This window comes from Moschus berezovskii, chromosome 7, assembly GCF_049115385.1.
Source record: "Moschus berezovskii isolate FMDL1 chromosome 7, NW_MosBer_1.0, whole genome shotgun sequence".
Lineage (NCBI taxonomy): Eukaryota > Metazoa > Chordata > Mammalia > Artiodactyla > Moschidae > Moschus > Moschus berezovskii.
Genome location: NC_142466.1, coordinates 16,285,583 through 16,299,647, shown reverse-complemented (window position 1 = coordinate 16,299,647; position 14,065 = coordinate 16,285,583). Strand labels below are relative to the sequence as shown.

Sequence of the window (14,065 nt, the reverse complement as noted above, 5' to 3'; positions counted from 1 at the left end):
ATGACACAGGTCCACTCGTGTTTCCATTTAAATGTTAGAGGCAACACCTCAATTCTCATGAGAAGGCCAGCTTTCTAGCTGAAACTGGGATTAGATTGAATCATTAGATCAATCTGGGAAGAATTCACATCTTAACAGTATTGTCAATCCATAATCATGATCTCTCACTTAACGTTTTAATGCTCCCAGTGAAGTTTTATGGTATTCAGTAAAAAGGTCAGACTTTTGGTTCGACTTATTCTTCAATTATTTTATGCTTTTTGGTGTAGCACCCCCCTCCTCTCATATATCCCTGGGGGATACATTCCTGGATCCCCAGTGGATGCCTGAAACTAAGGACAGTACCAAACCATATATATATACTATTTTTTTCCTGTACATGCACATCTTTAATAAAGTTTATAAATTAGGCACTATTAAGAGTGACAACAAAAATAATAAGACAGAACAATTCCAATATACTGTCACAAAAGTTATGAGAATGTATTCACTCTCAAAACTCTCTTACTGTGCAAATGTGTGCCTTCTTAATCATGCACTTGCCACACACTGTGGCCATAACTTTTAAGGCTTGAGGTGTAATAGCAAAACTAGTATGAATATTTTTCCTACTTCAGAATTTCACAGAAGTTGCAGTAGATCTCAGCAAACTCAGCATCCAATTTTTTTTCTTTCCTTATTAAGTCTAGAGCTTTCACCTTTTCACTTAAAGGAAGCACTTTATGGCTTTTCTTTGGCACATCTGAATTACCAGCATCACTATACACTTTGGCAACATTATTAAGTAAAATAAGGGTTACCTGAACTTAAGCACTGCCATACCAGCAACAGTCATCTGATAACCAAGGTGGCTGCTGAGAGACCTTCCATCTAGATTAGGAATCTTTAAAGGGTAAGGACTGTGTCCTTTTTTCCTCTATATAGTTCCTAGCACAGTGCCTGACTATACATAGTATTAAAAATATTTGGCAAATAATCAACCCAGAAATTACCATCATTAACATATGGACTTTTCATTAGGAAAAGATTGAAGGCAAAAGGACAAGGAGGCAGCAGGGGATGAGATGGATAGATAGCACCACCGACTCAATGGACATGAATTTGCGCAAACTCCAGGAGATAGTGAAGGACAGAGGAGCCTGGTGTGCGGTCCATGGGGTAGCAGAGTCAGACATGACTTATCAACTGAACAACAATAGCAATATATCCTTGTAGCTTACTCATTTCATACATAGTAATGTATATATCTTAATTCCCTATCCTTTTCTTGTTACTTCCCTCTCCCCACTAGTAAATCACCAGTTTGTTCTCCATATCTATTTTCTGTGATATTCACTTGTTCGTTTTTTAGATTTCACAAGTGTGTGCTCAGTTGCTCAGTCCTGTCGACTCTGTAACCCCATGGACTGTAGCCCACCAATCTACAGGCAAGAATACTGGAATGGGTTGCCATTTCCTTCTTCAGGGGATCTTCCCAACCCAGGGACTGAACTTGTGTCTCCTGTGTCTCCTGTATTGGCAGGCGGATTCTTTACAACTGAGTCACTGGGGAAGATTCCACATATAAGTGATGATATACTTTATTAAGAAAGCCAAATAAAATTTTTAATTTTTTATCTATTGACAGTAAATGCCATCATATTTACCTTCAAGGAAACATAAACACAGGGTTCATGACTGTACGAGACTGATGCTGCCTGGCAGTGAAAATCTAAGGTGTTAGCATTTTTACTAGGATTGTTGCTGTTTTTAGTATGCTTTGTTTTCAAGGTTGCATGGGTTTTGATTCTTCTGTTACAACTCTTCTGTAAGCCTAGTCCTAGCTTTTGACTTTTGCAGAAATTAATGTAACGATTAATGTAAAAAATACCCATACATATTAATGTAAATAATACCCAATTGTTTTTTTGGAATGTGTTCTTGGGAATGGAATTACAGGAATGAAGGGCATAAACATTTTTAAGGGTTGTTTTTCAGAGAAAATACACATATCTAAACTGCCCTCTGAAAAGGCTATGCACTGTGGTAATTTATTGCTATTCCTCACCATCTATGTACACAGGACTACCTTCTAGACACATAGAAGGACCACACTTTCTGGCCTGTCATGTTTTTGGGTGAAGCCATTTGACTGTTCAGGGCAGTGACTTGTGAAAGATGTGATGTGTCATTTCTGAACTGGAGCATTTAATTGTCTGGGCAAGACTTTCTAGGGTGGCACTGTACAACAGAACTTTGGTGATGATAAAAATGTTCTTTATCTGTATTGTCCAGTATGGTAGTCACTAACCACACATAGCTACTGAGCACTTGAAATGTGGCTAAGGTGGCTGAGAAAATGAATTTAAAGAAGTTTTAATATATTAATTAATTAGTCATACATAGCTAGTGGCTACTGTAGTAGACAGGCTTCCTGGTACCTCAATAGTAAAGAATCTGCCTGCAATACAGGAGATGTGGGTTCAATTCCTGGTTCAGGAAGATCCCCTGGAGAAGGAAATGGTAACCCACTCCAGTATTCTCACCTGGGAAATCCCATGGATAGAGGAGCCTGGCAGGCTACAGTCCATAGGGTCACAAAGAGTTGGACATGACTGAGCGACTAAACAACAACCAAAAACACTGTAGTGGACAGTGCAGCTCTAGAGCTTTTTTACCTTTCACACAATGATGGACACAATGAAGGCAGTATTCCATATAGCAGACATCCCAGCATGTTAGGTCCTAATGTGAGAATGACATGGAGTAGAACACAGGCCTAGTGCACATGCAGCTTGAAAAACAAGCCTTGCCTGTTGCAAGGTACTGAGATTTTTGAGGGTTTATGTTACCATAGCGAAACTGATCTTAACCTGAATGATCAATTATGACTTCTATGTAGTGCGTGAAAGTGTGTTAGCCTATACTCTTGCTCATACTAGAATGGGGAAAAATGACTTTTTTAGTAGTCATGACTTCTTTTAAAAAGTGGTTTCTACCTCTCGTGTCCTTCTTAAGCCCAACATTAAGGAAATCTTTACCAACAATTTTCTGTTACTTTTAAAAAAATCTTCAATCTATAATTGGAGTGTGAGAACAGAAAACAACTTTCTCAGATACCATCATTTACTAATTCAACTACCGCTTTTCCCACTAATACGAAAATGTCACCTTTTCAGTTCAGTAGAGTGCAGTTCAGTTGCTCAGTCGTGTCCGACTCTTTGTGACCCCATGAATCACAGCACGCCAGGCCTCCCTGTCCATCATCAACTCCCGGAGTTCACTCAAACTCATGTCCATTGAGTCGGTGATGCCATCCAGCCATCTCATTCTCTGTCATCCCCTTCTCCTCCTGCCCCCAATCCCTCCCAGCATCAGAGTCTTTTCCAGTGAGTCAACTCTTCGCATGAGGTGGCCAAAGTATTGGAGTTTCAGCTTTAGCATCAGTCCTTCCAATGAACACCCAGGACTGATCTCCTTTAGAATGGACTGGTTGGATCTCCTTGCAGTCCAAGGGACTCTCAAGAGTCTTCTCCAACACCACAGTTCAAAAGCATCAATTCTTCGGCGATCAGCTTTCTTCACAGTCCAACTCTCACATCCATACATGACCACTGGAAAAACCATAGCCTTGACTAGACAGACCTTTGTTGGCAAAGTAATGTCTCTGCTTTTTAATATGCTGTCTAGGTTGGTCATAACTTTCCTTCCAAGGAGTAAGCGTCTTTTAATTTCCTGGCTGCAATCAGCATCTGCAGTGATTTTGGAGCCCAAAAAAATAAAGTCTGACACTGTTTCCACTGTTTCCCCATCTATTTCCCTTGAAGTGATGGGACCGGATAAAATTTCATATATTTGGAAACTATCTTTTGACTCTTACGTTGAAATTTTCTGTCTAGTTTGGCATTAGTGTCACTGCTTTAATTACTACAGTTTCATAATACTTAACATCTCGTCAAGAAAATTCCTACTCAACACTTTTTCACAGAATTTTCCTGGCTGTGTTTGAATATGTATCCTCAAGGATAATCTGTATATTCTCTTTGACATGTTCTAAAATAACATAGAGCATATTGGGATATTGCAAAATTTTTAGATCTGTAATTCATTTCTGCTTTTTTCTTTTATGGTTTCATCTTTTTTTTTCTAATTTCAGCTGAAAACTCAATTTCATAAAGGTTAAATAATGACAGTGTTTTCCTTTGAGTACTTTTGGACCATATCAAATAGGTTTCGATTTGCTCTTACATTCTCATTATTCTCTAAATAGTGTGTAACTGGAATTTCACTACTTCTCAGCTAAATTTACAAATATTTTAAATTCCTGAAAAAAATGAGTTTTTATTTCCAAATGAATTTCTATATTTATAGCTCTGAAGATAATGAATGTTAACCTTTAGCCTATTCCTACTTTTGTAACTTGAGGTTTTCTTTTGTAACCTAACTAGTATATAGTCAATTTTAATAAATATTCTAATGCATAGAAAATGAACTTACTATTTACTCAGATCTTCTACATCTTAGTTTGTCTATTAGATCTATTAATGATTGAGACAATTATGCTAAAATCTTATTTTTATTCTTTTTGACAATTTCTCCTTTTATTTGCTAAAGTTACAACCTCATACCAGTTATTTGGCCTAAGGGTTCATCCAGTTCTACCTTTATTGATTACAGACATTATTATGAAGTCAATCTGTTTATCTTGGTGTTTTCCTTCAATTCAACTTGTACACTTTAACTGGAAATTAAGGTGTACATAAGTTCTAAACAGTATTAGCCTCCCCTACACCTTATATTTTGGAGACGGGAACGGCAATCCACTCCAGTATTCTTGCCTGGAGAAGCCCATGAACAGAGGAGACTGTTGGGCTATGGTCCATGGGGTCACAAAGAGTCGGACATGACTGAGCGACACACACACACCCCCCCTTATATTTATATGTCCATGGGGTCACAAAGAGTCGGACATGACTGAGCGACACACACATACACCCCCTTATATTTATATGTCCATGGGGTCACAAAGAGTCGGACATGACTGAGCGACACACACACACACCCCCTTATATTTATACGGTCCATGGGGTCACAAAGAGTCGGACATGACTGAGCGACACACACACACACACACACACCCCCTTATATTTATATGGTCCATGGGGTCACAAAGAGTCGGACATGACTGAGCGACACACACACACATACACACACCCTTATATTTATATGGTCCATGGGGTCACAAAGAGTTGGACATGACTGAGCGACACACACACACACACACCCTTATATTTATACCCCCCTTATATTTATATACAGAGGAAAATTTAAATGTCATTTATTAAATAATATGTTGAAAGCAGTGGTTTTCTTTGAGGCTTCTGGACTTTGGCTCTGTTCCTCATCAAGAACATATCTTAAATTCCCTACAGTTTCTCCAGCAAGTGGTGCTAGGAAAGTTGTACAGCCCTATGTAAATAAATGATAGAACACACCCCCTCACCATCCACAAAACTCAAAATGCCTTAAAGACTTAACATAAGACACCATAAAACTCTTAGAAGAGATCATAGACAAAACGCTCTCTGACATAAATCACCAATGTTTTCTTAGGTCAGTCTCCCAAGGTGATAAAAATAAAAACAAAAATAAACAAATGGGACCTAATCAAACTTACAAGCTTTTGCACAGCAAAAATCATAAGCAAAATGAAAAGACAACCCACAGAATGGAAGAAAATATTTGCAAACAATGCAACTCACAAGGGGTTAATTTCCAAAACACAAACACAGCTCATACAACTCAACAACAGAAAAAACAAACCCAATAGAAAAATGGGCAGAAGACCTAAACAGACTGACATTTCTCCACATAAAAAATACAAATGGCCAACAGGTATGTGGAAAGATGATCGACATCACTATTAGAGAAATGAAAATCAAAGCTACAACGAGGTACCACCTTCACACGGGTCAGGGTGGCCATTATTAAAAAGCCTACAAATAACAAATGCTAGAGAGGACGTGGAAAAAAGGGAACCCTCCTACACTGTTGGTAGGAATGTAGGTTGGTACAGTCACTGTAGAAAACAGTATGGGGGTTTCTCAGGAAAACTAAAAATATGATCAGGTAATCCCACTCCTGGGCATATATCCAGACCAAAATAAAATTCAAAGATTCACATGCACCACTATGTCACAGCAGCACTGTTCACAATAGCCTTGATATAGAAATAACCTAAACGACCACTGACAGATGAATGGATAAGAAGACATGGTGCATATATGCAATGGAATACTGTTCAGTCATAAAACAGAAAGAATGCCATCTGTAGCAACATGGACGCAACTAGAGATTATCATGCTAAGTGAAGCAAGAGAAAAAGACAAATGCCATATGGTACCACTTATATGTGGAATCTAAAATATGAGACAAATGTACCTCCCTATGAAACAGAATCATTGGTACAGAAGACACACTAGTGGTTGCCAAGGGGGAGGGGGTTGGGGAAGGGATGGAGTGGGACACTGGGGTTAGCAAATGTAAAATTTTATATATAGAATGGATAAACAACAAGGTCCTATTGTATAGCAGAGAACTGTATTCAATATCCTAAGATAAACCATAATAGAAAAGAATATTTTAAAAAAGAATGTAGTAAAAAAAAAAAAAAGAAAGAAAGAACATATCTTAAATTCCCTGAGAAGACAATGTTTAGTATTCACAATAAAGAGAAGAATGAGGTAGGGTCGGCCAAGAGGCAAAACGCAGAAGACTGGCCTTAGTTAGTAATCCTCTTTTCTACTCCCATTCCACTTTCTTCTAGCAGTTTCCCAAATCTTGTCATTATGCTGATACTAAATTAATTTCTTTATAAAACCTTATAAAAATTTTATTTTCTATTCCCAGATCTTTCACCACTTAAAAATCCCAATCCAGTTTAGAAACACTTTTCCATGTTTCTTCAATTAAAATAAATACTAATGAGAAACCAATAATTTATATTGTGTATGTGGCAAGGGAAGGGGATGGAGGCTGAGGAGAACTGAGATAGAAAAGAAGGGATATTTTTTATTACACACTCTTTATTAATAGTTTTTGATTTTTGAAGAATGTGAACTTGTTATTTTTAAATATGTAATTAATAGAAACTTAAAAACTGTACAGAAACCATTTTAAAAATTAGAACTCTGCTTACCAGTCATATTTTCATCCAATGGAAGAGAGACTCCTACATCACAGATTTTAACTGTTTCAAAATCACCTTTAATAACAACATTTGAAGACTTTATATCTCCATGGAGCAGTTTCTTATCTTGGTGCAGATACTAAAATAATGAAAAATTTTAAATATCTGAGCAAAAATACAAACTAATAAAAAAAAGTATAACTTTGAAACAAAGACAACAACCTGAACTCCCTGCGTAACATACAGACGTGTATCTATCATTTCAAACTATTTGATGCTAGAGAAGGAACCATCCCATGCTACCTCTTAGTCTACCATACTGACCAGAAATCGGAAAGATTCTTTGGAAATTGATGTCTATTTATAGATAAATCAGCAAACTTTTAATTTTCCAACCAACCTCACATACTTATACATCAAAGATGATACTGCAGATTTCAAAATATACTACAATTTTATAAAACAGACAATTATTTTAGAAATAGTTTTGTAACCTTCACAATGACACAGTTTCCTCAAACAAACTGTTGAGATAATGCTACACATACTTCACAAGGGAAGGAGGAAGCAGTAATGTAATCTAAGGCTATATTTAAACCCTTTCTTAGAAATGACAAGTGATAATATTCATCCAAAATCAAAAACGTCCTACAAAACAGTTATTTTTTCATTCATCAGCATTTAGGCATCTACACTCTATGACCTGGGCCTGCAAAAGATACAGAAACAATTCTTGGTATTGAACTTGGAACATTTACTGTGCTTATTTAACTGTTGTTAACCATAAATTGAATATGCTCAAATATATTTATGATGTAATTTATTATATACATACACAATTAAAATAAGTATTAAATGATTCAAATTATTAGCTTATCAGACCGATTTAAAATAGGTGTTTCTATAACATATTAAAATATATATTTAAAAATACATATATATATTTAGAAATAGTGCCTTTTTCCAGTTTTACATTTCATGAATCAACTTTATTGGAACTCAACATGCAATTCTTGACATCACTACATTACATAATCTGCTTTTCTGAGTCATCCAACAATTTTCTGGAGCCATGATTACTTAAGTTATTCAGGATACGGAATTTTTATTTCTAATAGTATGTCTAATTCAAAGATACAATAATTATAATTTATTTGTATAACCCTGAGAGGGTTTTCTTCATTTGACCTATAGATGTATATTCAGAATGTCTAATAACATCCCACAAAGAAATTTTTGAAAGGCTTGTTTACAGTAACAGAGGGTTAGAATATACCCCCAGGAATAATGACTAAACAACAGTCCAATTAACTAAATCTAACATGCAATCTCTATAAGCAAAACTCCTGACTTGGATTATTTCAGGCCCTGTGAAGATGTGAAGGCCTCTAACAATACTTTGTTGATCAAAACAGTACACTCTTCAATATGAAAGATTCTGTAAAGATTAAAGGCAACTCCCTCTCTTGGGGAAAAAAATTTTCACCTTATAACTAGGTATATTAGTATCTGTTCATCAATAGATGAATAAAGGAAATGTGGGATACACACACACACACAATGGAGTATTACTCAGCCATTAAAAAGAATGAAACCATGTCATTTCCAACAACATGGATGTACTTAGTCACACTAAGTCAGAAAGACAAATACCATATGATATCACTTATATGTGGAATATAAAATACACAAATGAACTTATTTAGAAAGCAGAAACAGACTCACAAATATAGAGAACAGACTTGTGGTTGTCAAGGGGGAGGTTGGGTGAGAGAGGGAAAGAATGGGAGATTGGGGTTAGCAAATGCAAACCACCATATATAGGATGGATAGACAACAACGTAATACTGTAAAGAACAGGGAATTATATTTACCATCCTGTGATAAACCACAATGGAAAAGAATATGAAAAAGGAGATATATGTATAACTGAGTCACCTTGCTGTACAGCAGAAATTAAACACAACATTGTAAATAAAGTATTTCGTTTTTTAGGTTCCACAAAACCCATTCAAAATGTAATAGCATAGTTACCTTTAACCCTCTTGCCATGTTCAAAGCAACTTTTAAAATTATGGCTGCTGGAAAAGGATCTCGGCGATCTTTATTTCGTTCTTCTATTAAGTCATTTAGAGACTTTTCACCTCCATACTCCATAGCAAGACACAGACTGCCATCACTAGCTTCAGTGAAAGCACGGTAACCTTAAAGAAAACACGTCATTTTCTTACTGCAGTAGGGAAGAACAAAAGTATTTAATTCTTTTGCAATAATGTGATTGAAAACAGATCTGGATCAACACTGTCAAATACAAAATGAAACAGCTAGTGCTTACAAAACTTATTTAGTAGATCTAATTTTAAATGCCTTCAGTGTTGGCCAACAGTATCATAAATTGAAATGTTTTTAATACTCTATGCCTTCCTAAATATAATGGTTTCACCAGACTTACTTATATTAAAAATGAAAAAAGGAAATTACATAAATGAAGATTTTATATTCCTGAATTCTCCATGGTACCAATACCATAATGACTGTATCTATTCCCATGAAGTTTTAAATATATATTTCAGTTTGGTTCAGTTGCTCAGTCACGTCCAATTATTTGCGACCCCATGGACTGTAGCAAGCCAGGCCTCCCTGTCCATCACCAATTCCCAGAGTTTACTCAAACTCATGTCCATTGAGTTGGTGATGCCATCCAACCATTTCATCCTCTGTTATCCCCTTCTCCGCCCACCTTCAATCTTTCCCAGCATCAGGTCTTTTCAAATGAGTCAGTTCTTCACATCAGGTAGCCAAAGTATTGGAGTTTCAGCTTCAACATCAGCCCTTCCAATGAATATTCAGTACTGATTTCCTTTAGGATGGGCTGGTTGGATCTCCTTGCAGTCCAAGGGACTCTCAAGAGTCTTCTCCAAAACACCACAGTTCAAAAGCATTAATTCTTCGGCACTCAGCTTTCTTTATGGTCCAGCTCTCACATACATGACTACTGGAAAAACCATAACTTTGACTAGATGGACCTTTGTTGGCAAAGTAATATATCTCTGCTTTTTAATATGCTGTCTAGGTTGGTCATAACTTTTCTTCCAAGGAGCAGGCAACTTTTAATTTCATGGCTGCAGTCACCATCTGCAGTGATTTTGGAGCCCAAAAAAAAAATAAAGTCTGTCACTGTTTCCCCATCTATTTGCCATGAAGTGATGGGACCGGATGCCATGATCTTAGTTTTCTGAATGTTGAGTTTTAAGCCAACTTTTTCACTCTCCTCTTTCACTTTCATCAAGAGGCTCTTTAGTTCTTCTTTGCTTTCTGCCATAAGGGTGGTGTCATCTGCATATCTGAGGTTATTGATATTTCTCCCAGCAATCTTGATTCCAGCTTGTGCTTCATCCAGCCCAACATTTCACATGATGTACTCTTCATATAAATTAAATAAGCAGGGTGACAATATACAGCTTTGACATACTCCTTTCCTGATTTGGAACCAGTCTGTTGTTCCATGTCCAGTTCTAACTGTTACTTCCTGACCTGCATACAGATTTCTCAGGAGGTAGGTCAGGTGATCTGGTATTCCCATCTCTTCAAGAATTTTCCACAATTTGTTGTGATCTACGTTATGACCAACCTAGATAGCACATTAAAAAGCAGAGACATTACTTTGCCAACAAAGGTCCGTCTAGTCAAGGCTATGGGTTTTCCAGTGGTCATGTATGGATGTGAGAGTTGGACTGTGAAGAAAGCTGATCACCAAAGAATTGATGCTTTTGAACTGTGGTGTTGGAGAAGACTCTTGAAAGTCCCTTGGACTGCAAGGAGATCCAACCAGTCCATTCTAAAGGAGATCAGTCCTGGGTGTTCATTGGAAGGACTGATGCTAAAGCTGAAACTCCAATACTTTGGCCACCTCATGCGAAGAGCTGACCCACTGGAAAAGACTCTGATGCTGGAAGGGATTGGGGGCAGGAGGAGAAGGGGACGACAGAGAATGAGATGGCTGAATGGCATCACCGACTCAATGGACATGAGTTTGAGTGAACTCCAGGAGTTGGTGATGGACAGGGAGGCCTGGCGTGCTGTGATTCATGGGGTCGCAAAGAGTCGGACACAACTGAGCGACTAAATTGAACTGAACTGAACACAGTCAAAGGCTTTGGCGTAGTCAATAAAGCAGAAATAGATGTTTTTCTGGAATTCTCTTCCTTTTTTGACGATCCAATAGATGTCGGCAATTTGATCTCTGGTTCCTCAGCCTTTTCTAAATCCAGTTGGAACATCTGTAAGTTCATGGTTCACATACTGTTGAAGCCTGGCTTGGAGAATTTTAAGCATCACTCTGCTAGCATGTGAGATGAGTGCAACTGTGCAGTAGTTTGAGCATTCTTTGGCATTGTGTTTCTTTGGGATTGGAATGAAAACTGACATTTCCAGTCTTGTGGCCAATGCTGAGTTTTCCAAATTTGCTGCATCTAAAAATTACACTATTTTTTTTTTTCTGGCCAAGACATGTGGCTTATAGGATCTTAGGTCCCTCACCAGGAATCAAACCCACGCCCCCAGCAGTTGAAGCAGAGTCCTAATCACTGGATCGCCAGGGAAGTCCCACTAATTTTCATTTCAAAATGTTCACATTAATTTGATTCTTGCCAAACTCCATTATGCCTTTCTTCATTTTTTATTAGTAAAAGCAGTTAAGATATTATGTAAACCATTTCTGGATAAACAAGATACTATACCAGATACTGTTATTAAGTAATATGTGAACTTACCTATAATGTTTGGATGATTGAGGCCTTTCAAAATCTTAGCTTCATCAGTTAGTCTCTTTTGATACATACTCTGATAATCATCATTACATCTAGGATTAATCTTTTTCACAGCCCAAGGAGAATGAGACAAACCTCTTGGAGATCTTAAAAAATAAGTAACCAAAAATGTACAGAAAGATTAATAACCATAATACAGTTCAAATGACTAACGAGAACTTCCACATTTTGAAAAAGACTTGAGAGTATTTTAGTTTTTTTGTAATTTTTAAATATCTTAGACTATCAACATTTCTGTTATACATCCTTTTTAACTGTGTACATACAGCTGATAATCTACTGATTACAAGAGAAGTCTGATATCTTTGGAAGGGAAGGGTTAAAAAGAGAAAACTAAAAGGAAAAAGATGAAATGTTATCGATTTTAAACTTCAAAATTTCTATTTTCTAATTTTTTCATTCAATCATGTCAAACCACTAACTACTTAAAAAGCATTTAACTCTATGTACCAGAGCGACTGAACTGAACTGAACCAGATATAAATTATAGAATGTTAAAGTAATAAACATTAATGTCTAAGAAACAATTTAAAGAACAGATGTACAAAATACATTTGGCTCATGTGTAATCATGCAAATAACAGACTGTTTTTTACTAACAAATATTATGCCTCTAATGGACAAACCAATTCATCTTATATACTTCTCACCATATACATGTGTTTAGGGAGAAAATAATAAACATACTAACAGGAAAAAAAATGTAAATTGTCTATTTTCTAGGAAGATGCAGCTGTTGAAGAACATTTAAGGTATAACTGTTTCGAGGCCTAAATAAACAAACAGGTAAAATGAAGTCAGGAAAAGGTTTGTTCACCCCATAAGGTAGGCATTTATGAGGATGGCCCATTACAAAGAACAAAGTGTAGGCAGCATTTGGGCACAAGAGCCAAAGAGCCTCAAAAGATAAAGATTGAAAAGTTCAGCCATAAGAACATAAAACGAGATGGAACCAAGAATCCATTTAGCTCTGTACTACCTCATGAGCACAGTTCTGTGACTGCAGGACCTTTTTTTTAACATCACAAAACATGTATTCAAAGAATCACTAGATTTCTCAGTTCATATACATCTATCATGAGTAAGTTTACTTAAACTATTCTTACACCTCCAGTTTTAGATAACGATAGCATTTGGGAATAACGTCTTCCATGTTCTTTGAATATAAAAATTTATTTTTCAAGTTTCAAGGGGTACCCCATAGCGCTTGATTATTTATACTTCAGTGAGCAAGTCCATCTTCACCTTTTTCATATATCCTAACCTACCTATATCCTACCCTAACCTATAGGTTACAGAATGAGAAGGATATTATTATGAAATCTGAATAAAATGTTGCCAAGGCAAAAGATGGTTCACAGAAAATGCTAATACAACATGCAAAATTCTGTTGAGACTGCGCAAGGGAAAAAACAAAGGAGACACAAACAATACTGCCAACAAAAATGGGGACATATACAACAGAGATTTAAAAAATATCCAAGTGAATACTAAAACTTTTAAGCCAATAAAAAGGTAAAATGGACAAATTCTTTAAAAAAGTTAAGAAAACTAATGAAAGAAGAAACATAATCAAGAGTTTAAAAATCTTCCCACAAGAAATACAAAACACAGATAATTTTAGAGTTGAGCTTACTAAACTGTACAGAAACATATCATTCCATTTCATACAAACCATTCCAGGGAATAGAATGAAAAGGGACTATGAGTCTAATATAACTTTAATTAGAAAAACAAAAATCAAACAGGACAACAGAAAAAGAAAAATCACAAGCCAATTTCACTAACAGATGCAAAAATTCTAAACAATAGCAAAATGATTCTGTTTATGAAAAAATAATAATACATCACAACTATGTTGGGTTTAATCCAACATAGCAATACAAATTTAACAGCAAATAATATATATTCTGAATTAAAATGAACATACACATATAAATTTGATCCCTCTCAGGTACCACTGAAATAAAAACTTCAGTTTGAAGACTGAAGACTGACTTTGAAAGGGAAAAAGCAGAAGGTATCTAGCCTTTTCAAAAGTTGCCATTTGGCCAAGTGTTGTGACCAA

The 14,065-nt window shown here is 36.3% G+C and overlaps 1 protein-coding gene across 3 annotated transcripts in view; it reads right to left on the bottom strand.

The window, feature by feature from the left end:
- PBK (PDZ binding kinase) overlaps positions 1-14,065 on the bottom strand; it is a 32,858-nt gene that overhangs the window by 2,196 nt on the left and 16,597 nt on the right. For all 3 annotated transcript variants that reach the window (XM_055428091.2, XM_055428092.2, XM_055428090.2), the window contains 3 exons: positions 11,941-12,083; positions 9,203-9,372; positions 7,178-7,307 (listed from right to left, as the gene is read on the bottom strand). In XM_055428091.2, coding sequence (XP_055284066.2) covers positions 7,178-7,307; positions 9,203-9,372; positions 11,941-12,083 — 443 coding nt within the window. The remainder of the gene's footprint in view (positions 1-7,177; positions 7,308-9,202; positions 9,373-11,940; positions 12,084-14,065) is intronic.